The following is a 26,663-nucleotide window of genomic DNA, read 5'->3' as shown; positions in this document are numbered from 1 at the left end:
TTTATATAGGTAGGTAGGCAGGTAGATAGAAAGATAGGCGGGAGGGAGTGTGTATAGCGAGAATGCTATATCTACATATAGATACTTATGGAGAGATAGATACATATATATATATATCACGTGATCACGTGACCGACCAGACCATCAGATGTTACACATCGCTGGTCACAATGCGCTTCGCATTGTTTTATATAGAAAGGTCAGTGGATATAGGCAGATTAATGACATCGCATTGCTCCAGTCATGACCATCCAAACATAGCGTAGCTACGATTCCAATGCTACTTTTTTAAAGACAAGAAGGGTGATTTGGCTGCTATTTCTAGCTGGTAGGTGAAGCGACCACATTGAGAATGTTAGTATAAACAACAGAAGAAAGAGTGGTGAAAGAGTACAGCAGGGATCACCACCACCCCCTGCCGGAGCGTCGTGGAGCCTTTTAGGTGTTTTCACTCAATAAACACTCAAAACGCCCGGTCTGGGAATCGAAACCGCGATTCTACGACCGCCAGTCCGCTGCCCTAACCACTGGGCCATTGCGCCTCCACCACACATATATATGAATATATATGCAGGGAAATAGGTAGATATATACGACTGTAGTGGGAGTCACGAGAACGAAGCAGTTTCTACTGATAACGATCTATGTTAATGCGAGAAAACTGGAACAGATACTAATAATAATAATAATAATGGTGATGGCCAAAGAGGCGAATGACTTCATTGCTAAATGTAGACAAAGGGGACTGGAGATAATCTCCATCGTAGGGAAATATACTTGGTTATAAGGAGGAAATTATTGTGGTAAATTATGGTCGGATTAAATTACGTGAAATTTAAGATTTGGCAATTTTCCCAGGAAATAAATATTTCTTATTTCGCTCAATTATAATTTGTTTGTTGTTTTGTGGGTCGAATAGGTCGGGATTTTCTTTGATAAACACATGGAAAAACGTATTTCTGGTGCCGGCGTTACAAGTGAAAAAACAAGAATGGTTCAAAAACAGAAAATACTCAAGAGAAAATACTTATTTTTTGTATTTCTGAGGAAATTTAGGATTTGTAGATCGAAACTTTGATAACATTCAGCCATTTTCCATAGCGCTGCCTATGGTTCATATAAAACACGGAATGGCTCCGACGAAACATGAAACTATTCACAAATTATAAACATTCTATTCTAAGTGCTAATACCTCATTTATAAAGGTTTAAAGTTTAATCACATTGTAATGATATCACTAAAATATTTTTCTTTTAGTTTAATTTTATGTAAACGAATATTTGAAGGAGTTATGTTTTCTACGGCTGGTTTAGTTTGGCTGGCGTTGTTTTTCACCTGACTTCCTGTGCGTGTTTTGCACAAACCGTTGTTGGCTCACCCGGCTGCTATTCGCCTATTTCCTCGGAATGTAGTTCATGTCAGGCAGCATTTTGTGCTGTGATGTTTCCCAATTTTTTTTTCCCAATTACATTCATTTGAAAGACTTAGCCCAAGACTCGCATTCCAGTTTTAAGGATTCACGTGTGAAGTCTTTATTGTCAACATCGAGCCAGAGAAAAAGCCAAGAAGAAGAAGAAGGAAGGAAGGAATTAAGTCATGTCTGATTGCAATTATAGCGATATGTCGAAAGGACAAACCAGCAGTGGAGCAGCAGCGATGCAGATTTGCTTCAGAATCGATTCAGGACGTGATTTTACTCTCGATTTTCAGCCTCACCAGACGCTCTGTGACATCCTCAGTCGAACTATCTACGATAGCAAGAACTTTTGCGTGACCCATAATGGTAAAATCCTCTTATGGTACTTCCCTCTCTCCGAACAAAACATTAAGCCCACCAACAACTACATCGAATGCAAAATCCATGCAAAGACTACGAAAACGCGGAAGGTCTGCGACCGAGCTGACCTCAGTAACTTCGAAAGCTTGTATGACAGCGATCCGGATGTTTTTCTCAATTCTTCAAACGGATGTTTAGACTGCAACACCACTTCCGAGATTTTTTGTGATGGCAACTATAGCTATGGCTGCTATTCTGACTACCAGATCGGCAACTGCCGGATCGATAGACAATCTCGATCGTTTGCAGTCGACGACGACAAAAGGAACGAAAAAAAGATCCGAAAGAGAGAATATCAGAGGAAACGATATGCTAATATGTCACTGGAAGATAAACAGATGCGACTGGAGCAGATGAAAGCTTACGAACGGGCTAAACGTGCCCGAGAAACTCTAGCTGAGAGGGAAGCTAGGTTGATGCGGTTAAGGATAAATCAACATCGACGGATTGATATCGAAAGTGAGCCTGATCGATCGAGGCGCTTGCAGAGACTTCAAAAAAATCAACGGCATCGAATTCATACCGAAGACGCAGATGGTAGACACAAAAGACTGATACGTATGAAAGAAAATGCGCGAATGCGCGTCGAGAGGAGGAAAGCCATAGCACAGATATTGGGATCTTCTTGTAAGAAGGGGCGGAAAAAGACCTCAACTGCTGAATTATTGATGAGACAAGCCGGCGACAACCTGACTTTCATGAAAATGAACTCAAAGAATATGTCAGGTCGTAATCAAGGATTTCCATCCATGGAGCAACAAGGCCAGAAAGACCCAAACGATAGGCAAGATGATTTCAGCTATTTAAGTCAAAATGATAAAAATGTTTGTAATACCCAGGATGGATCAGGGTTCGCTAACCAATGTGACAAGAACAACAGGCAAGGAGATTTGTCTTATCTAGATTCAAGTCAGAAAAATTCCAATGGAGAATACTCTTACATGAAAGAGAACAACAGTCAGTGCCAGAACAGGAACCAGCAAGGTGGGCACAAAGCTGGGATGGAGCGTGGATCGGCTGGTGGGGCTGTTTTACCTTGTATGGACTCAACTATGGACAAGGATGGCCTCAACAAACAGGGTTTGGCAGATAAAGCAGATACTTCTGGAATATTTTCTCACTTGCATTCTAACCAAAACAAAGACATGACTGATAAAGAAATGGGCTTTGATTGCCTGACGTCACCCCAAAGTAATATCAGTGAAGAGAATGGTAAAACTGGAACGAATGAAAGAGATGGTGGATTTTCTTATATTAGTGCAGCTCAAGGTTTGGGCCTCTCTGATAGAGATGGGGCTTTTCCTTATCTCAAGCCTAACTATAAGCCAACCCAAGTTGACTGTGTGCGAACTGAGATTATGACTCCTCGAAGTGAAGATCTGTTAAACCTGGATGCCATTCAAAGTTCACTTGATCCATCGAGCAAAGGAACGGCGGCGAAAGCTGGTCAGAGCGACCAAAGTAACAACCTGACATTACTGGACATTGGTGGTCAACAGAAGACCGATAATTCATCCTGTTCATTTACTTCACCGAAAACCGTGAAGCGCAAGAAGAAAAAATCCACACTCGGTCCGGGCGAAGCAGGAGCTGACTTTGGGCAATTAGAAGATGTAGGGACCCTGGAGAGGAAGCTTGAATACATGTTGGGGTCTTCATTTTCGCCACTCATTAGTCAAGGTGAGTAATTCAACTTGTAATGATAGGATAATGTTTACAACTCATTATGTTAATGCTTATATAGTATGTATGTATATATATATATATATATATATATACACACACACACATATATATATATATACACACACACACATATATATATATATATACACACACACACACATATATATATATATATACATACATACATGTGGTGGTGCCCCAGCATGGCCGCGGCCTTCGGGCTAAAACATTTTTAAGGATTTAAGGACACATACATATATATATATATATTGCTATACATATAATGTACAACTGTGTTTATGTGTATAAACATATATGTTTATGCACATCTATGCATATATACATATATGTGTGTGTTTGTATTTGTGTATATAAATATACAAATATATGCATATGTATATATACATGTACACACCCACATCTATGTAGAGTAACTCACCTGATTAATGTAAAATTGCTTTTATTATAACCAAGTGTAAAAACAAACATTAACAATATAAGTGTAGCTGTGTGGTAAAATGCTTGCTTCCCAACCACATGGTTCCAGGTTCAGTCCCACCTTGGGCAAGTGCCTTCTACTATAGCCCCGGGCTGTTCAAAGTCTTGTGAGTAGATTTGGTAGATGGAAACTGAAAGCCCATCATATATATATAATATGTATGTATGTATATGTTTGTGTGCCTTGAAAACTGATGTTAATGTGTTTACGACCCTGTAACTAAGTGGTTTGGCAAAAGAGACCAATAGAGCAAGTACTAGGATTGCAAACAATAAATCCTGGGGTCAATTTGTTTGAATAAAGGTGGTGCTCTGGCATGGCCGCAGTTAAGTGACTGAAACAAATAAAAGAAAAAAATATATATATAATCAATGGAAATTGTAGTTGTGATACCAGTGCCGGTGGCATATAAAAGAACCATCCGAACGTGGCCATTGTCAGCGCCGCCTCGACTGGCCTCTGTGCCGGTGGCACATAAAAAGTACCAGCCAATCGTGGCCGTTACCAGCCTTGCCTGTCACCTGTGCTGGTGGCACGTAAAAAGCACCCACTACACTCACGGAGTGGTTGGCATTAGGAAGGGCATCCAGCTGTAGAAACACTGCCAGATCAGACTGGGCCTGGTGCAGCCTCTTGGCTTCCCAGACCCTGGTCGAACTGTCCAACCCATGCTAGCATGGAAAGCAGACGTTAAACTATGATGATGATATACACACACACACACTAGTGTGTGTGTATATAGAAATTCTCAAATGTATATTTTGTTGGTTCATTTTTATGTCTGTTTTCCATGCCAGCATGAGTTTGATGAATACATTATTGTGGCAGGTCTTTGACAGCTGGATGCCCATCCTGTTGCTAACCCTCACCAGTTTTTTTTACAAATGCTGGACATCTTATTCCCACACATCTCCAAGATTACAAAGTTAGCAGGTGACCCACTGATACGGGGAAATGACAATAACATCACTTCACATTGCTGAACAAATCTGAGAGCAGGGCAAATGTAAACAAGCACACAGACATATTTCTAAACATAGGTGCAGGTGTGGTAGGTTGCTTGCCTCCCATGGTTCTGGGTTCAGTCCCTCATTGTGGCAGCTTAAGCAAGTGTCTTCTACTATAGCCCCGAGCTGACCAAAACCTTGTGATTGGATTTGGTAAATGGAAACTGAAAGTAGCCCATTGTATGTATGTATATATATATGTTTGTGTCTGTTTGTCTCTCACCATCGCTTGACGACCGATATTGGTGTGTTTACGTCCCCGTAACTTAGTGGTTCGGCAAAAGAGACTGATAGAATAAATATTAGGCTTACAAATAATAAGTCCTGAGGTTGATTTCTTCAATTAAAAACCCTTTAAGGCAGTGCTCCAGCATGGCCACAGTCAAATGACTGAAATAAGTGAAAGAATAAAAGAATTGAACTTCTTTCCATTTCTGTCCCAAATCCACTGGCTGTGTGGTAAGTAGCTTGCTTCCCAGCCACGTGGTTCCAGGTTCAGTCCCACTGCGTGGCATCTTGGGCAAGTGTCTTCTACTATAGCCATGGGCTGACCAAAGCCTTGTGAGTGGATTTGGTATATACGTATGTATGTATTTGTGTGTCTGTCTTTGTCCCCACTGCCATCGCTTGATAACCGATGTTGGTGTGTTTATGTCCCTGTAACTTAGCAGTTCGGCAAAAGAGATCGACACAATAAGTTCTAGGCTTACGAAGAATAAGTCGATTTATTTGACTAAAGACGAAGCTCCAGCATGACCACAGTCAAATGACTGAGTCATGTAAAAGAAGAAAAAAAACAAAATACCTGGGCATACCTTAGGTGCCACTCAGTGGGACTGAACCTAAAACCACACAATTGGGAATCAAACACCTTAATCACATAGCCACACACCTTTAAACTATATGTGTGCATCATCATTATTGTAATGTTCACTTTTCCCTGCTTGCATGGGTCGGCTTGAATTTGTTGAGGCAGCTGGGATGACCTTTCTGTCCCCAACTGTATACATGTTTTCAAGTGAGGTAGTATTTCCCATGGCCAGACATATTTTTCGTGGCCACTGCCTGCCTCCCCTGGCACCTGTGCTGGTGGCACGTAAAAAGTACCAGCTAATTGTGGCCGTTGCCAGCCTCGCCAGTCACCTGTGCTGGTGGCACGTAAAAAGCACCCACTACACTCGCGGAGTGGTTGGCATTAGGAAGGGCATCCAGCTGTAGAAACACTGCCAGATCAGACTGGAGCCTGGTGCAGCGTCCTCGCTTCCCAGACCCTGGTTGAACTGTCCAACCCGTGCCAGCATGGAAAGCAGACGTTAAACGATGATAATGATGATTGGAGGCTAAAAAGAAAAGTAAGTACTAGGATCAGCTCCTTAGCCTAAAATTCTCCGAGGCAATGCCCCAGCATGGCCACCGTCTAATGACTGAAACGAGTAAAAGATAGAAGATATATGCAAGAATTGGTTATCACTGATTCATTCAACACTGGTCAGTGATGAGACAGGAGGCTTACTTGTGGATTGTGTTATGCTTATCGTGGTGGGTCCAACGTTCCGTTTGTGCCACAAAAGCAATCCTCCAGTGACCACCCCACAAGGTTCAGCTCTCCAAAATGCACTGACTATCACTTGTACTCACATGACCGGGTATGGGGCTCTTTTCTCCTTACTCTTTCACTTGTTTCAATCATCTGACTGTGGCCGTGCTGGAGCACCGCCTTTAGTTGAGCAAACTGACCCCAGGACTTATTCTTTGTAAGACTAGTACTTATTCTATCGGTCTCTTTTGCTGAACCACTAAGTTACGGGAACGAAACACACCAGCATCGGTTGTCAAGGGATGTTGGGGGGACAAACACACACACACACACATATATATATATATACGACGGGCTTCTTTCAGTTTCTGTCTACCAAATCCACTCACAAGGCTTTGGTCGGCCCTAGGCTATAGTAGAAGACACTTGCCCAAGGTGCCACGCAGTGGGACTGCACCCGGAACCATGTGGTTGGTAATCAAACTACTTACCACACAGCCACTCCTGCGCCTATATGTGAATTTATTATTCATTCCATTTACAAAACGCATGGAGGTGATTCTCTAATCAGTGTTTTTGGAACCAAACGACTGTGATAAATGAGGATGGATGCACTATGTTTTGGTCGCAACTCCTGTCAGAAGATGTCACTATTTTTCAGTCTCAGGGTGGGATTTGAACCCACAAGACATAAAGCTGGAACTGCAATGACAAGGTATCCCACCTGATGCTCTGATAATTCTAACAGTCCATCACTCTCACCTGGGACTTGTTTTTTATCAAGCCCAAAAGGACGAAAGGTAGATTTGAACTCAGAGCCCAAAGTGAGAGCTGGAAGAAATACCACCAGGCATTCTACTCAAACACTCTAATGACTGTGCCAAGTCAAGGGAATGGAGTCATCATTTCACCCTTTAACGTTTAAACAAGCCATGCCTGGCCTCTCAGACATACCCTGCAATGTTACTTTAAAAATAAACAGTTACATCATTGGAATGTCGAAGTTTGTTGCCAGAGCGGCTAACTGGTGGCACATAAAAGGCACCATTCGAGCGTGATCATTACCAGCATCGCCTTACTGGCACCTGCGTAAAAGATTCGAGTGTCGAGTGAGGTCGTTGCCAGTACCAACTGACTGGCACCATGCCGGTGGCACGTAAAAGCTCCCACTACACTCTCGGAGTGGTTGTAGAAACTCTGCCAAATCAAGATTGGAGCCTGGTGCAGCCATCTGGTTTGCCAGCCCTCAGTCATTCGTCCAACCCATGCTAACATGGAAAGCGGATGTTGAACGATGATGATGATGATGAGGGCCATGGTTAGTTTGAAACAATATGAATTACTAAGTATTATAAAGGATTAATGTCCATACGAAGCAAAGCAGGCCTTGCTGTCCACTCAAGGAAACACACAGTAAGTAATCCGCAAACAGTTGAGCAAATTGAGTCCTCAACTTGTTCCATTTGCTGAAGGGTTTGCAAGGCACCAGCAGGCCTCAAGAGACACAATCAGGTCCATAGAACATGATTACCATTCTATTTTACTAAATCAAATGGAAATTGTAGTTAAGACACCTGTGCTAGTGACACGTAAAAAGCACCGTCCAAACGTGGCATATGCCAGCACCACCTGACTGGCATCCATGTCAGTGACACGTAAAAGCACCAATCAATCGTGGCTGTTTGCCAGCCTCCCCTGGCCCCTGTGCTGGTGGTACGTAAAAAACACCCACTACACTCACGGAGTGGTTGGCATTAGGAAGGGCATCTAGATGTAGAAACACTGCCAGATCAGACTGGAGCCTGGTGCAGTCTCCATGGCTTACCAGACCCCGGTCGAACCGTCCAACCCATGCTAGCATGGAAAACGGACGTTAAATGATGATGATGAACCCTCATTTGTTATTTGTGATGAGAGAATCCATCATATGCATGTATGTGTGTGTGTGTGCTGACATGGCTGTGTGCTTATACAGAAAGCTTCCTAACACTAACAAAACCTTAGGCCAACAAAAGCTATGTAAGTGAACTTGGTAGATGGAAACTGAAAGAAGCTATCATATGCGTACACAACACACTTGTTTGGTGTAAAGCTGTAAGAGCCATTCTCAGTAATATTCTTGTTTAAGAAAATTAAATTTGTACTCTACAAAAGTACAGGGTGAACCCAACAGATTAGTGTAAAATTGTTTTTTTGACTGGCTTCTGTGCCGGTGGCATGTAAAAAGCGCCAACCGATCGTGGCCATTGCCGGCCTCCCCTGGCACCTGTGCCGGTGGCATGTAAAAAGCACCCACTACACTCACGGAGTGGTTGGCATTAGGAAGGGCATCCAGCCATAGAAACACTGCCAGATCAGACTGGAGCTTGGTGCAGCCTCCTGGCTTACAAGACCTCGGTCGAACCGTCCAACCCATGCTAGCATGGAAAACGGACGTTAAACTATGATGATGATGATGATAAATAAAATCATCATCTCTCTTCTCTGTCTGTCTGTCTGTCTCTCTCTCCATTATGGGTACGATTTTGTGCATCTAATTAATTGTGTTCCATCAATCTGTGCAGTTTGTGTCACATCAGGTCCATGCATAAAGAATGGGACGTCCCTGATAGATATGCTGAGTTGTCGCAGGCATGTTGTTCTTGCCAACTGTATTTTGGTTATCTCAGTATACCTAGGGGGACATCCCCACCTCTTTATGAATGTACCTGATGTGACACAAACTGCAGAATTCCTGCAGAAAAATATACCTGGATGCCACCAGGTAGCCCATACTGTGAAAGTGCTTTAATCAACACATTAACTCACATATACCCATTAGTCCCAAAAATTACGTATATATTGTGAAAATTCAAAATCAAAATCAAAATCGATCAACATCAAAGGAAATTGCAGCTGTGATACCAGTGCCGGTGGTACGTAAGAGAACCATCCGAACATGGCTGTTGCCAGCGTTGCCCCGACTGGCCTCGTGCCGGTGGCACGTAAAAAGCACATATCTGATCGTGGCCGCTGCCAGCCCAGCCTAAGCTCTGTGCTGGTGGCACGTAAAAAGCACCATCCAATCGTGGCCGTTTACCAGCCTCGTCTGGCACCTGTGCTGGTGGCACGTAAAAAGCACCCACTACACTCACGGAGTGGTTGGCGTTAGGAAGGGCATCCAGCTGTAGAAACACTGCCAGATCTGACTGGGCCTGGTGCAGCCTTCTGGCTTCACAGACCTCAGTTGAACCATCCAACCCATGCTGTCATGGAAAACGGACGTTAAACGATGATGATGATTGTGTGTGTATGTGTGCATGTTTGTTTGCATGTGTGTGTGCATTTTCATGATGTGAGCAGTCTTATTGTTTTTGATGTGTGAAATGAAGATCCTTTACCTGGAAAATAGATGAAAGTCATTAAATCAATCACCTTTATTATTACCACCTGCACACCTACATTATGTGTTCAGGTGAATTTTAACACAAATATATTTACTGGGTGTATGTATTGGAATGTTATAGAGCATATACTGTGCTAAATAAGTGGTTATGTTTTGCATTATAGAAGCATATTAACGCACACGCACACATATAGATTAGCTATTGGTTTCAATAGAATCCAGGTACATCAAGATGTAGGATGCCACAAATGGCTAGGTGCAATAGCATAAGGTTCATAGTGAAGTGAAACAAACATGAAGTTATCAGGTGTTGGTAGGATATTGTAGATATGTACATACCAAATCCAGTTTAAACTGTAGATCTTTTCTACTCTAGGCACAAGGCCCAAAATTTTGGGGAAGAGGGCCAGTCGATTAGATCAACCCTTGTACGCAACTGGTACTTAATTTATTGACCTTAAAAGGATGAAAGCCAAAGTCAACCTCAGAGGAATTTGAACTCAGAACCTAAAGACAGACAAAATACCACTAAGCATTTCACCTGGTGTGCTAACGTTTCTGCCAACCTGCCGCCTTATTTAAGCTGTAGATCTATGTTGCACATAGAACTAGGTGCAACAAAGTCCTATATTGCACCTAGAACTTTGGACTGGGTCTAGGTGCAACATGGGCATAAAAAAAGGGAGCATAAATAGATTTAAAAATTTACAGCAGCTGTTTCAGTAGAATTTTATAGATGTGTCATAACATATAATCCACCATCTTCAGATAAAGTTATAAACAGGTGAGATATCTTGATGATGTTGATGAATCCATCCAACACAGATTGGATTTGCCTTCATGGTACTTTCTCACCTGTTTAAGGTTCCAGGTTCAGTCCTGCCACATGGCATTTTTGGGCTGACCAAAGCCTTGTGAGTAGATTTGGTCGACGGAAACTGAGTGGATTCAGTAGATGGAAACTGAAAGAAGCCTACTTATATATATATATATATATATATATGGAGGCGCAATGGCCCAGTGGTTAGGGCAGTGGACTCGCGGTCGGAGGATTGCGGTTTTGATTCCCAGACCAGGCGTTGTGTGTGTTTATTGAGCGAAAACACCTAAAAGCTCCACGAGGCTCCAGCAGGGGGTGGTGATCCCTGCTGTACTCTTTCACCACTCTTTCTTCTGTTAGCCTGCTCGCTTAGCCAGCGGGGTGGCGTCGTTCGAAGGCTAAAACAATGCGAATGCATTGTGACCAGCGATGTGTAGCAACATCTGATGGTCTGGTCGGTCACGTGATCATGTGATATATATATATATATATATATCCATGTGTTTGTCCCCAACCACTGTTTGACAACTGGTGATGGTTTGTTTACGTTCCCCATAACTTAGCAGTTCAGCAAAAGAGACCAATAGATTAAGTACAGGCTTGAAAATAAAATCAATATCGGGATCGATTTGTTTAATTCAAACTTTCTGAGTGGTGCTCCAGCATGGCCACAATCTAATGACTGAAACAAGTAAAAGAATAAACACACACACACATACACATACTGTTTTCCAGAATTTGGTGTCAATTTTGTAATGATCTGTATAAATTTAAGGACCCTAATTTTTGAAATCTTTGTTAATTTTTTGAGCGTATACTGGTGGTATAATTAAACATTTAGGATCATTATTATATCAGGACCCGCTTTTTTTTTTTTTTTTCACAAAGAAGCCTTACAAGAAATCCAAACTGGGTAGGGGTCTGTGGGATGGGTGATTTCTTTCTAGAACCTTCCATTAACTCAGACACTCTGATTCACTAGATTTTTCGCTGGGCTCATATCTGTCTTTTTTTCCTGCTTTTTTCTCCCCTTTATCTTGACAAATCACTTTTTTTTTTGGCTGGTGGAGGCTGGCACCCAATTTTCCTACCCCATGCAAGCACACACACACATTCACACATATTTATTTACACTTGTACCCATTCATCTACACACATATTTTCATTTACACACACACACACACACATATATATATGTATATATACACATACACACATGTACATACATACATACATATATATATACTCACGCATTCATACACACACACACATTCATTTACAAACACACATATTTTCATTTACACACACGTACACACATATATGTACATACATACATACATACATTTATATATACTCACACATTCGTACACATGCATACATATGCTCATCTACACACACACACACACACATATGTACATACACACACATATATATATGTACACACACATATATATACATACATACATATATATATACTCACGCATTCATACACACACATACATATGCTCATCTACACACACACACACATTCATTTACAAACACACATATACACACATTTTCATTTACACACACACACATACACACATATATATGTACATACATACATACACACATACATAAATATACTCACACATATATATGCTCATCTACACACATTTGCATATATATTGATGTATTTCCATACATACTCCTCTTACCAGACTCCTTTCTGTCTGTCTGTCTCTCTCTCTCCCACTCTCACTCTATCTCTTTCTCCATCTTCCCTCTTCTCTCTCTCTCTCTCTCTCTCTCTCTCTCCTGCCTGTATTCTCAATCCTGTATTTTCTTATCTAGCAGAGGTAGATAATATCTTGCGTATGTTTAGGTGTGTGTGCTGTGTGTGTGTGTGTGTGATATCTGAATTGGGATGTGGTTGTGTATATTGGAGCAGTGATGGCGGTGGGGGGTGGGGGGAGTGACTGATCTGTTGCTAAGCAACATAGATATTAACTGCCGCTGCATCCTGATTGCTTCCTCCCCCTCCCCCCCCCGTCCTTCTGCCTGCTTCCTCCCCTTCCCCCTCCTTCCCATCTGCCCAGAGATTCTTTTTACAATAAATAAATAGATAAATAAACAAACAAATAAACAGGGGTGGGTGGAACTACAGTAACCTTTCCCAGCCTCCATAACACTACCACCGCCAACACCACCACCATCACCACACTACTACAACCACTACTACACTAAGGCCAACATCACCACCACAGTTCTACTGCACCCATTACCATCACACCATATTACCACCACCAGCACCACCACCACCACATTATACCATTACAGTTATCTTCACCACCATGCCTCAGCTACAGCAGCTACTATCTTATAAATAGCCACGACCACCTAAACTACAGCCACAACCATAGTTTGGAGTCAGACTCAGTTATTGGGTTACTAGATTTTGGTACCGGTGAAGCTGTACCAGCTCTGGTAAACTGTCGCATGAAGTGTTAAAATTACTAATTCCAAAGATATTAATTTCACCTTTTTTTATTCACAGAGAGAAATAATCTGGTTTAACCCTTTAGCATTCAAACCGGTCATATCCGGCCAAAAGTATTCTACCTGTTTTATGTTCAAACTGGCCAGATCTGATCTCTCACACCAACCCCACAATATCGTTTTAAAAATTAACAGCTACATCATCAAAATCTCATAGCTACAAGATGATGCATGATTAGTTCAATACAATGAGGATGTAAAAGCATTAATTTTGGCAGAATAATGCAAACACTAAAGGGTTAACCCTTCAGCATCCAGATTGCTTTGTCAAATGTTATGCCTATTTATTCACAGTTTTTTAAAAGTTAATTCTGTATGTTCAAACAGTGCTTCTTACAAGGCCCTCGCCACGGGTGCCCAGTTACGCAACACTGACATCAACCATAAGCATGATTTCACTTGGCTTGACGAGTCTTCTCAAGCGTGGCATATCACCCAATGTTCGAAGGGTGCATCTTCAAAATCGCAAAGCAACAAAATTATACAGAGTTACAATTGCAGCGTGGAAGGTGTTTGTAAGCCATTTAAGAAACACAAAAGCCATTTGATTCACTTCAACATTTAAGTTTAATTTTGTCAAAATATTTTCGTCGCTTTAAGACTGCGACCTGTTCACTGACAAAAATCAGAATTAACTTTTAAAAAACTTCCTAATGCCACTCTCAGAGTGGTTGGCATTAGGAAGGGCATCCAGCTGTAAAAACATTGCAGATCAGATTGGAGCCTGGTGTAGCCACTGGCTTTCTAGACCTCAGTCAAACCGTCCAACCCATGCCTGCATGGAAAACGGATGTTAAACAATGATGATATATATATATATATATATATATATATATATATATATATATATATATATATATATATATATTACGTTATAAAAATGGGGTTCAGTAAAATAATTTACTTTACCACACACCGAACTTTTTAGAAATAGCAGCCAAAAGTCTTAGCTATTTCTTCTACTGTAAGAAAAATCTCCCAGACAATGCATACTCAAAAATAACTATGCATTGTCTGGGAGATTTTTCTTACAGTAGAAGAAATAGGTAAAATTTTTGGCTGCTATTTCTAAAAAGTTTGGTGTGTGGTAAAGTAAATTATTTTACTGAACCCTAATTATATAACGTAATGTTTTAAATATACCGTAAATGGTCTTTTTACATACTGAACACTACTTGGTAAAATTAATTAATAATTAATTAGTTTTACCCTTTTATTATTGACTATATATATATATATATTCTATCGGCCAAAACTTTGAACTATTATTATCATCATCATCATTATTATTATTATTTATTATTATTATTATTATTATTACTATCATTATTACTATTACTATTACTATTATTATTATTACTATCAAGCTTGGAGACGCCACTATGAAAGGTTACTGAATGAGGAAAATGAATGGGATAAAGAGAGTCTGCCGAATGTTGACCCTACAGAGGGACCAGCTATCCGAGTTGATAGTTCCGTGGTAGCTAAGGCAATTAGAAGCATGAAGACAGGGAAAGCCCCAGGCCCATCAGGAATTACTGCAGAGATGCTCAAAATATCTGGCAGTGTCGGCTATAACCTAGTCACCCGTATAGTCAACCAGGTGATACACGAAGGAGTCATACCCAATGACTGGTGCAGCAGCATACTAGTCAACTGCTACAAAGGTAAAGGTGATGCCCTAGATACAAATAATTACAGAGGTATCAAGCTGTTGGATCAAGTAATGAAGGTTACGGAGAGGGTCATAGCCCAACTAATTAGAGAGAGAGTTAGTTTAGATGAGATGCAGTTTGGGTTCGTGCCAGGGAAAAGTACCACTGATGCTATATTCCTGGTAAGGCAGCTGCAGGAGAAATACCTAGCCAAAGATAAGCCCCTGTACCTGGCTTTCGTTGACATGGAGAAAGCTTTTGATAGGGTCCCCCGATCCCTTATCTGGTGGTCAATGAGGAAACTAGGGATAGATGAATGGCTGGTAAGGACTGTGCAAGCCATGTACAGAGATGCCGTAAGTAAGGTTAGGGTTGGCAACATGTACATAGAAGAATTCAAAGTAGAGGTTGGGGTCCACCAGGGTTCAGTACTCAGCCCCCTCCTATTTATCATAGTACTCCAGGCAATTACGGAGGAATTCAAGACAGGCTGTCCCTGGGAGCTCCTCTACGCTGACGACCTTGCTCTTATTGCTGAGTCACTATCAGAACTGGAGGAGAAGTTCCAGGTGTGGAAGGAGGGTTTAGAATCAAGGGGCCTTAGAGTCAACCTAGCTAAAACCAAAGTACTAATAAGTAGAAAGGTAGACAATCCACAAATATCTTCAGGAAGATGGCCCTGCTCGATCTGTAGAAAGGGTTGTAGGTAGGTAGAAACTTATAAGATGTACCCAGTGTAAGCTATGGACACATAAGAGGTGCAGCAATGTCAAAGGTAGGCTAACTGGGAAGATAGTTTTTGTATGTGGCAGATGCTCGGGAGCATTAACCTCCGAAAATCTGCAGAAAACAACTTCCGTCACTTTCCAGGGGGAAAAACTAGAAGTAGTTGATAGCTTCCGTTATCTAGGTGACCAAGTCAGTAGTGGGGGTGGGTGCGCTGAAAGTGTAACTGCTAGAATAAGAATAGCCTGGGCAAAGTTTAGGGAGCTCTTACCTCTGCTGGTGACTAAAGGCCTCTCGCTCAGAGTAAAAGGCAGACTGTATGATGCGTGTGTACGAACAGCCATGCTACATGGCAGCGAAACATGGGCCGTGACTGCTGAGGACATGCGTAAGCTCGTGAGGAATGAAGCCAGTATGCTCCGATGGATGTGTAATGTCAGTGTACATACTCGACAGAGCGTTAGCACCTTGAGAGAAATGTTGTAACTAAGAAGCATCAGTTGTGGTGTGCAAGAGAGACGATTGCGCTGGTATGGTCATGTGGCGAGAATGGATGAAGATAGGTGTGTGAGAAAGTGCCAATCCCTGGCAGTTGAGGGAACCCGTGGAAGAGGTAGACCCAGGAAAACCTGGGACGAGGTGGTGAAGCACGACCTTCGAACTTTAGGCCTCACTGAGGAAATGACCAGAGACCGAGACCTTTGGAAATATTCTGTACGTGAGAAGACCAGGCAGGACAAGTGAGCCCAGCCCACTTATGAATGCCTTTCCTCCCTTGGACACAAAGACCGGTTGAGGCAAGCGAAGACGATATAGAACCTCATCCGACGACAGACACCCATGCCAACCCCCCATGCTTGCGAAGACATGTTGGGGCAAGCGAAATCGAAATCGAACCGAATTGAACCAGCCAGGATCCCTGGCCTGGTGGTACGTAAAAAGCACTATCCGACTCGTGGCCGTGGCACGTAAAATACTCCAATGCGACCGTACGACAGGCACCCATGCCAACCCCCTTTGCTTGTGAAGACATGTTGGGGCAAGCGAAATCGAAATCGAATTGAACAGCCAGGATCCCTGGTCTGGTGGTACGTAAAAAGCACTATCCGACTCGTGGCCGTGGCACGTAAAATACTCCAATGCGACCGTACGACAGGCACCCATGCCCACCCCCTTTGCTTGTGAAGACATGTTGGGGCAAGCGAAATCGAATTGAACCCGCCAGGATCCCTGGTCTGGTGGTACGTAAAAAGCACTATCCGTCTCGTGGCCGTGGCACGTAAAATACTCCAATGCGACCGTCGACAGGCACCCATGCCAACCCCCTTTGCTTGTGAGACATGTTGGGGAAGCGAAATCGAATTGAACCAGCCAAGGATCCCTGGCCTGGTGGTACGTAAAAAGCACTATCCGACTCGTGGCCGTGGCACGTAAAATACTCCAATGCGACCGTACGACAGGCCCCATGCCAACCCCCTTTGCTTGTGAGGACATGTTGGGGCAAGCGAAATCGAATTGAACCAGCCAGGATCCCTGGTCTGGTGGTACGTAAAAAGCACTATCGTCTCGTGGCCGTGGCACGTAAAATACTAATCTCCATGCGACCGTACGACAGGCACCCATGCCAACCCCCTTTGCTTGTGAAGACATGTTGGGGCAAGCGAAATCGAAATCGAATTGAACAGCCAGGATCCCTGGTCTGGTGGTACGTAAAAAGCACTATCCGACTCGTGGCCGTGGCACGTAAAATACTCCAATGCGACCGTACGACAGGCACCCATGCCAACCCCCTTTGCTTGTGAGGACATGTTGGGGCAAGCGAAATCGAAATCGAATTGAACCAGCCAGGATCCCTGGTCTGGTGGTACGTAAAAAGCACTATCCGACTCGTGGCCGATGCCAGCACCGCCTCGACTGGCTTCCGTGCCGGTGGCACATAAAATACACCAATCTGACCGTGGCCGTTGCCAGCCCCGCCTGGCACCTGTGCAGGTGGCACGTAAAAAGCACCCACTACACTCACGGAGTGGTTGGCGTTAGGAAGGGCATCCAGCTGTAGAAACATTGCCAGATTAGACTGGAGCCTGGTGCAGCCTTCTAGCTTCCCAGAACCCCGGTCGAACCGTCCAACCCATGCTAGCATGGAGAACGGACGTTAAACGATGATGATGATCATCATCATCATCATTATCATAATAATTATTATTATTATTATTATTACTATCATCATTATCATAATAATTATTATTATTATTATTATTACTTATTATTATTATTATTATTATTATTTAAGGTGGCCAGCTGGCAGAATCCTTAGCATGATGAGCAAAATGCTCAGTAGCATTTTGTCCATTTCCATGTTTTGAGTTCAAATTCCGCTGAGGTCGACTTTGCCCTTCAACCTTTCGGGGTCAATAAGTTTAGTACCAATGAAACACTGGGGCCGATGTAATCAACTAGTCCCATTCCCCCAAATTTCAGGTCTTCTGCTTTCAGTAGAAAGGATCATTATTATTATTATCATTATTATTAGTATTATTATTATTAATAAGGCAGTGTGCTGGTTGAACCATTAGAATGCTGGTTAAAATGCTTAACAGTATTTCTTTTGGCATTAAGTTCTGAGGTCAAGTTTTGCCTTTCATCCTTTAGGGATCTTAAGTACCAGTCATGTACTAGGGTTGATTATCAACCTGCCCTTTCCCATCAGAACTGCTAGCCTTGTGCTAAATTTGTAAGAATTGTTGTTGTCATTCTTGTTATTCTTCTGAGATATTTTCTTAATGTTTGTTTCTGTTGTGTCATTTGTTTTGTAGATTACTATGACAACACTACAGCTGAGATGATGACGCCAAAAGACCGAAAATTGCTGAAAATGAGACTGAAGCAACGAAGGCGTCTTCATACGGAGACTGATGCACAGCGCACAAAGCGACTGATGCGCATGAAGCGGTATCAGCACCAGCGCATGGCAAACGAACCCCCCGAGCAACGACAGAGAAGGCTGGTGCGCATGCGAGAGAACGCGAGGCGGCGCGAAGAGAGGAAAAAAGCCGTGGCACAAATATTGGGAAACACTCAGAAAGGGAAGAAAAAGTCGCAGGCGATTTCAATTCTGATGCGACGCATGAAAGATAACGAGAATATATTACAATACCAGTCGATTCTTAACCGGGATAGTGGTAGTTTCCCGATGAAATTAAGCTCCAAGAACATGGATAAAAATTGCGGCTACATGTGTCAGAACGACAAAAGTTGCAGCAGCATGCAAAACAGCCCCTGTTGCTCGGACCAGTGTGGGAAGTCATGTCAGCAAGAGAATCTATGTTGCAACGGAGATTTTCCTTGCATGAAAGAGAATGGTAGACAATGCCAGAGCAGAAGCCACTCGAACGGAACTTCGGCTGGCTCTTACTCTTGTATGGAACCACTCAGTACCAATAAAGATGTGATGGACAGGAGCTCCACCGGAGAAGTCGTCTTCCCGTCTTTCAACCAGATTCAGAACCAAGTGACCACAAACGGAGACGGAAACAGCTTCGGCTGCTACTCTTCGGATCAGAATAAATCCATGTCCAACAGCATGTCCGATTGTTCTTACATGAACAACTGCAATATGGGGAAAGATGGCTGCTATGCCAACATGAAATGCTCGCAAGACTGCAAAAAGAGGAAAAAAGGATGCGATTGTCTTTCTACACCACCAATGTCTTCTATTGATGAAGGTAAGTAGTATAACAATATCATGAACTTATTGTAATTCTCCCACTGTGTGATGATGTTTCTCTCTTGGTAGATGGAAACTGAAAGAAGCCCATCCTGTATGTGTGTGTGTTGGTGTGCATATGTTTGTGTTGCCTTGCCTTGACTTCAATACGATAATGGTGGTTCATAATACTGAAATGTTCTAAACAGTTACAAACAACCAGGTGTATTAATAATCATTTACCTATATTTCAAGTAAAATCACAAATTGTGTAGTTAAGTGAATTTTATAATTATTTTATACCCATAGAAATATGCAACCACCAGACAAAAGAAGAAAATATGAGGCTAGTTTCAAATTGGAAGTTATAGAAGCAGCTGCTGCTAAAACTTTCGATGCTGCCGAGAAGATGGTCCAAGAGTGGAGAAAGAATGAGGGGAAAATTGAGACAAATGCCAAAACAAAAACGTGCAATAAGAAGAGGAAGAACTCGTTGGCCAAAGTTGAAAAATGCTGTAGCAAAATGGGTCCTCCAGCAGGGACAAGATGGCTACATTGTAACATGAAATAGAATAAGATCTTACACCCTAAAAGGAGCTAAATCATATAAAGAAGAAAGTCAAGATTTTAAAGCAACAGTAAGCTGGTGCAATCGTTTTATGTACAGAAAAAAAATCTGGTAATAAAGGAGAAAATAAAAATCACCCCAAAACTCCCAAGAGATCTCGATCACAAAGAAACCAATTTTCACCAGTTCATCATCCAGCTGAGAAAAAGGGATCAGTTTCCATTGTCTCATATTGGAAATATGGATGAAACTCCGTTAAACTTTGACGTGCTGGGTAACAAAATGGTAGATTTGAAAGGGGTAAAAACTGCATGTTAAAAGCACGAGATACGAGAAAACGAGGTTTATGGGGGTATTATCCTGCATGGCTGACAGTAGAAAATTAAACCCATGGTTATTTTTAAACATAAGTCAAAGCCCAAAATAGGTTTCCCTCTGGCATTTTTGTTCATTTTCACAAGAAAGGGTGGATGGAGTTGAGTGGTGTAAAATTATGGATTGAGAATATTTGGAACAGGTGGCCAGGTGTCATACAAAACAAACGCAGTTTATTGGTTTGGGTTATGTTTTGTAGCCACGTAACAGCAACTACTAAAACATGGTTATCCAAAAGCAATTCTGATATTGCTGTTATTCCTGGTGATTTGACTTCTATACTGCAACCACTTGACGTCAGTTTAAACAAACCATTTAAAGATAATGTGAGAAAGCAATGGAATGACTGGAGGTTGAATGGAGAAGTATCTTTTACAAAAGGGGGAGCTAATTGTGCTGCCTCACTTGAAGTTCTCTGTGATTTTGTTATAAAGGCATGGGACAAAGTGAAAGTAGAAAATGTGATAAAATCATTTTTAAAAGGCAGTGTCTCTAATGCCATGGATGGTACCGAAGATGATATTCTGTACAATAGCGACAACAAAGTCGATTCACCAGAGTGGAATCCTTACGATGATGCCATATGTGATGAATCCTGTGATATGTATGAGGGAAGTTTTAGAAGCAGATAGTGATGATAATGAGGAATTTGATGGGGTTTAGATAAAAACATTTTGACAGGTTTGATGTTTTATTAATATTATTTAACTTAATAGGAAAGAAACATATTACAATGTCTTATGTTTTAAATGCAACTACTGTAGAATAATTTCATGGAAAAAAATTTTATAGAATAGTTTTATGGATTTGTGTGTAATCCAAATTGTGTTATTTACCACCAAATGATAATAGGTATATTATGAAAAATCTAAATATGTTATTCTAAATGTTATTACTACAGTTATATATCACCATTAAAATTTTTGAAAGGTTAACGAAAGATAAAGGTAGTTGTGAGTGTAACCATGACTCGATGTTTACATTTTCTCAGCTGAGCTTGCATAGATAAAAGTTGATTTCAATAATATAGAATTTATTATGAAGATGTACCAATAATATTACTAATATTTTTATTACCTATATTATAATTTTTCTCGTTTACTAATCTGTTCATGTATGTCTGTGGTTATTGCACCGAGGCTGAGGTTAGCTTACTTATAAAATCACTTAAAACCCAAAGTTTGGGTTTTTGAAAGGTGGTATAAGACAACCCCAAATTTTTAGGGTAAATTTTAGGATTTAAAGGTTGTCTTATACGCGGAAATATACAGTATATATCTACACACACACACACACACACACACACATGTATGCACATACATACCAGTTAACCAGTATGTAAGAGGGTGGTATGTGTGTATACTTATACACACATACCACCCTCTTACATACTGGTTAACTGGTATGTATGGGGAGAATAAACATGATACATATGCACACACATGTATCTACATATAGCTATCTGTCTGTCTTTCTTTCTCTCTCTCTCTCTCTCTCTATAAATATACATACATACATATATACATGCGCACACACACACATACATATATATGTAGACTCATACATGTAAGAGGATAGTTTTGTGAGTGTGTGTGAGACAAAGATACACGCATATGTGAGATGCATGCACACATGCATGAGGGAGCGGGTGCGTGTGTGTGAATAGAGGCAGAGAGAGGATGAGAGACTGGAGAATCAATGCATATAGACTCCCCCCACACACACACACTTTAAATTATGTCTATATTGTAATTAAAAGCTCGTATATTTTGTATATTTTATCTATTTGCAGATTGTTATGAATGTGCTAGTAACATGATGTGTGGACCAAACTGTGACCAGGGGTCGAAATCTAATGGAAACCAGTTTAGTGGTGGCTGCATAAATCCTCGTGAAAAAAGACTGGAACAGATGCGACAGTACCAAAGGCGTCGCTTAGAGACTGAGTCACTTGACGAGCGCCAGAAACGGTTGGAACGCATGCGAATGAATTCCAAGATGCGTGTGGAGAGAAAGCGCATTATGGTACAAATGATGAAGACGGGACAAAAACCCCGTGGTAAAGGGTCAACTATGGTTGAACAAGATTCTCTGCTACGCTACACAGACACCTGCGGCCCAGATGGAAATGTAGACAGTTTCTGCATTGATCAAATGAAAAGTAAAGACGACCGTCTGCAGACCCCAAAACCGAATCCTAATGAGGAGCAGTCTCCTGATTTTGCATACGTCGGCTCAAACCAAAAGGCAGTGACGAACAGGCAATCGGACTACCTTTACTCCAAGTCGAACATGTCATCGGAAAACCATGGCAAGACAATGTCGGATCGAGACAGCGTGTTTATGAGCCGAAATCAAGTAAACAAAATTGTTCCTGAAAGGGGAAGCGTGTTCCCGTGTATGGATCAGATTGCTGACAAGAACGAACTGGACAGGGCTGGTTTAGGGGGCCCAGTGTTTCCAGGTATGACGTTGATCCCTAACAAAGACACGCATGACAAGGGCCCGGTCTTCCCTTGCATGGATCAGGAACAAAACAAAAATCTCCCTGCCGACCGTGGAGTAACTGGTGCAGGGGCCGGTGCGGATGTCTCTGCGGCAACGGCAGCAGCAACTGGTGGTGGCGGCGGTGGTGGAGCAACAACATCAGGGGGCAGCAGCGGAATGGCAGCGGGATCGTTCTGCCTGAATCCCTATCAGACTGAGGTCCCTTCAGCTGATAGGGCATCTATGTTTCCTTATGGCGTTCAGTCGCAGAACAAAGACCCGAACGACAAAGCCGGTGGCGTGATCCATCCATTCTTCAACCAAAACCAAAGTCGCAACCTCAATGACAGAGATATAAACTTCCCCTGTATAATCCCTGAGCAAAACCGAATGTCAAACTTCTCCTACATGAATCCGTACCACGGGGTTCCTGGCAGTAATATTGACCGCGATGGAAACTGCTCTTATCTGAAATCGGTGCCAGACGTTAGGAAAAAAACTGACCATGGTCATCGGAAAAAAGAGGTTGAGTCTTCTAGTTCTGCATTTTCTTCTTCTGTTGTTAACTATGGAAAATCTGCTGACGCTGGGATGCAAATGTATTCCAAGCAGAGTTTGGGCTATATGTGTATTTCGTGTGAAAGACCATTGCCCAGAGACCAACTGAGTCGATTTTCACCATTTCCTGGTTCGCTGATCCCGGATCACGACCCCAATAAACTTGCTGACGAGCAGAAGCAGTGGATATGCAAGACCTGTGAAAAATTAAAAAGGAACTACCACTTATTTCCGAACCCCGTCAGTTAATTTTTCTGTTGTTTCGTAACATGCATTTTCGAAACAACACTCAACTCCACTATCACTCCACTTTCACTCTCACTCCATCTTAACTACTCTACACTCAAAACTAACAAACAAACAAACAAAAAAAAAACCAGAAAAAAACAGGCAAAAAAAAAAGAACAAACTGTCACATATAAATGCAAAATCTATGTATTTATGAAAGCCAGTTGGTTTCTATCAGGCATATGTCCACCTCCAGAATCGGTTTTCTCCCTTGAAATATATCTCTACTCTTTGACACTGAAAAAAAAAAACCCAAAACTTCTCTTTCTCTTCATCGGAAAACATGACCCTCACTCCCTCCCTCTCCTTTCTCTCTCTTTCTCTCATTCTGTGCCCTTCCCCTCAAGACAGTGCTGTCTCCCTCAGAAGCAGCACTCCCATGATCAAAACCTGCACCACGACCTGGTCTCTGCTTTCATCCTAAGACAGGCATCCAGCCGTGTCATTGCTCTTAAATCCAGACTCAGATCTTGCACTTTAACCTTCTGTCTTGACCTCAACGTCTGACCCTAAACCTATGTCCTCATTTCACCATCTGACCCTAACCCTGTGCCCTAACCTTACCACCAGATCATAGTCCTATACTGTGACTATCCCATCTAATACCAAAAACCAGTATTATGACTGCCCTGTTTGTTTCCACCTTTTCACTATGATTTCCTTATCTAAACCCTGTCTTTGGATTGTGACCTCACTGATGCTAACCCTGTCGTTTCCCCCTGCAAACAAATTTAATATTCTTTCCCATCAGTTGTCTTTTGTAAGTAATATTTTCTAACCCCAATCCCCTTTTTTTTTTTTTTTTTGATTATTATACTTGGCCCCCTTCAGATAAAGCTTGGCTGGGAAGAAAAGGTACAAGACTGGCACCCCCAATGAATACAACACTTTATTTGTTCTGTCACGTTTTCAGGGTCCTGTCCTGCTGCAGAAATTAAGTCACAAAACCAACCTTCGGCAAGACACTTCATTTTTTTTTTTTTTTAACTTCCCGGAAAAGGAACAACTTATTTTGTCCAATTTCACACTTGGTGGTTTCGCAGTTTGATAAGGAATCACCATTTTGGAACTACCACGCAGCAAACAGCACCAGGGATACTAGATTATACTCTGGTGAAGTCCAAGTTGGAAACCAAATTTGCGACTAGGGTTTTGGCATCATCTTGCTGAGGGGTCATTCATACCACTTCTCGAGGAAGTCAAAGCTTGATAGAATTTAACCTTTTATTTCACTACTAATTAATGTGAAGCCTTGGGTTAGCTTGTAAATTATCATTATTACTAATTGATGTGAAACATAACGAACAATAACAACCAGAAGAACAATCTGTAAATGATTACAGAGGCCGATTAACTTTCTTTCTGTTCACATTGTCATCTTTCATTTCATACATTTTAAATCATTTTTTTTTGTTGTTGTTGGAAGCCAAGGTGTTATTTTTTGGTTTTTCTTTCAAACCCCCTATCATACCCTTCCCTTTTATGTTGTCCCTTCTTGTCTTTGAAGCCAATCAAATCCAAAGTTGTTTTTTTTTATAGAAATCGATTAATTACTTTAAATTGCAAAAAAATAGCAAAACAAACAAACAAACAAACATACAAAGAAGAAAAAAAATTTATCCCTTTGTCCACTAATATTTTTGGAATTCCTGTTTAAATATCATTTTCTTTTTTTTATTTTGTTTTGTTTTTCGATTGTTTTTTTTCTTTCTGTTTCGACATCTGTAGAAATGCTTTGGTGTGTGGTGACAAAAAATGCGGAAAAAAAAAGACAAAAAAAAAGGCATTAGAAACCCAAATGTTTGTGAAGAATTATTTTTGTAACAAAACCACAAATGTCTGTCAGCAAATATAATAAGGATCTTCGTTTAATTATTTTTTTTATTTCATTTCTGTTGATTTGTCAATAGTTATTCCTGTCTATGGATAAATGTATCTTTATGTGTGTGTGTGTGTGTGTGTGTGAGAGTATTGCTTTGCTTCAGTGATAACAATTTTCATCATCATCATCGTCATCATCATGAAAGTGGTGAGCTGGCAGAATCATTAGCACGCCGAGCAAAATGCTTAGTGGCATTTTGTCAGTCTTTACGTTCCGAGTTCAAATTCTGCCCAGGCCAATATTGCCCCTTCATCTTTTTTTTGGGTGGCGGGTGATACATTAAGAACCAGTCAAGCACTGGGTTCAATGTAATCGACTAGCCACCCCCAAATTTCAGGTCTTGTACCTCTAATAAAAAGGGATTAATAGTAAGCTGGCAGAATTGTTAGCACCCCAAGCGAAATGCTCCTCAGCATCTCATCTGTCCTTACATTCTAAGTTCAAATTCTGCTGAGGTCGACTTTACCTTTCAGGTTCGATAAATTAAGTACCAGTGAAACACTGGGGTCAGTGTGATCGACTAGTCCCCTCCCTCCAAATTTCAGGCCTTATGCCTTTAGTAGAAAGGATCATCATCATTATTATTATTATTATTATTATTATTATTATTATTATTATTATCATCATCATTACTGTGGTGTGTTGGCACAATCTTTTGCGACATTTCTTTCGGCCCTTTTACATTCAGAGTTCCAATTCCACTGAGGTCCACTTTGCCTTTCATCCACTTGAGATTAATAAAATAAAGTACCAGTTGAATACTGGGGTTTTGAAACGATCGGCCAACACCTCCTCCTCCTCCTCCTCCTCTTGTTCCTGTAGGGGGAAAGACTTGTCCCCTGTTCTTATCAGATCAGGTGACAAACTGGCAGAGCCATTGGGGGAGTTGGAAAAACTGCTTTGAATGGCTTCTTCCGGCTCTTCATATTCTGAGTTCAAATCCTGCCGAGGTCAGCTTTGCCTTTCATCCTTTTAGGGTTGATAAAATAAAGTACTAATTGAATAATGGGGTCAATGGTATCAACTAACCCATTCCTATCACATTTACCAAAGTTAGAGACCACCACCACCACCATCATCATCATCATCATCACTATTATTATCATTA

At 41.5% G+C, this 26,663-nt stretch overlaps 1 protein-coding gene across 1 annotated transcript; it reads left to right on the top strand.

Moving 5' to 3' along the window:
- The first annotated feature begins 1,268 nt into the window (after positions 1–1,268).
- LOC115221555 lies at positions 1,269–25,433 on the top strand. Its single transcript, XM_029791755.2, has 3 exons — positions 1,269–3,518; positions 18,508–19,416; positions 22,133–25,433. The coding sequence occupies exons 1-3, from the start codon at positions 1,598–1,600 to the stop codon at positions 23,632–23,634; spliced, it is 4,332 nt and encodes a 1,443-aa protein (XP_029647615.2). The 5' UTR covers positions 1,269–1,597; the 3' UTR covers positions 23,635–25,433.
- Positions 25,434–26,663: the final 1,230 nt, after the last annotated feature.

This window comes from Octopus sinensis, linkage group LG18 (genome assembly GCF_006345805.1).
Source record: "Octopus sinensis linkage group LG18, ASM634580v1, whole genome shotgun sequence".
In the NCBI taxonomy this organism is placed as follows: domain Eukaryota; kingdom Metazoa; phylum Mollusca; class Cephalopoda; order Octopoda; family Octopodidae; genus Octopus; species Octopus sinensis.
The sequence above is the reverse complement of the archived record's forward strand: the minus strand, read 5'-3'. Positions and strand labels throughout refer to the sequence as shown.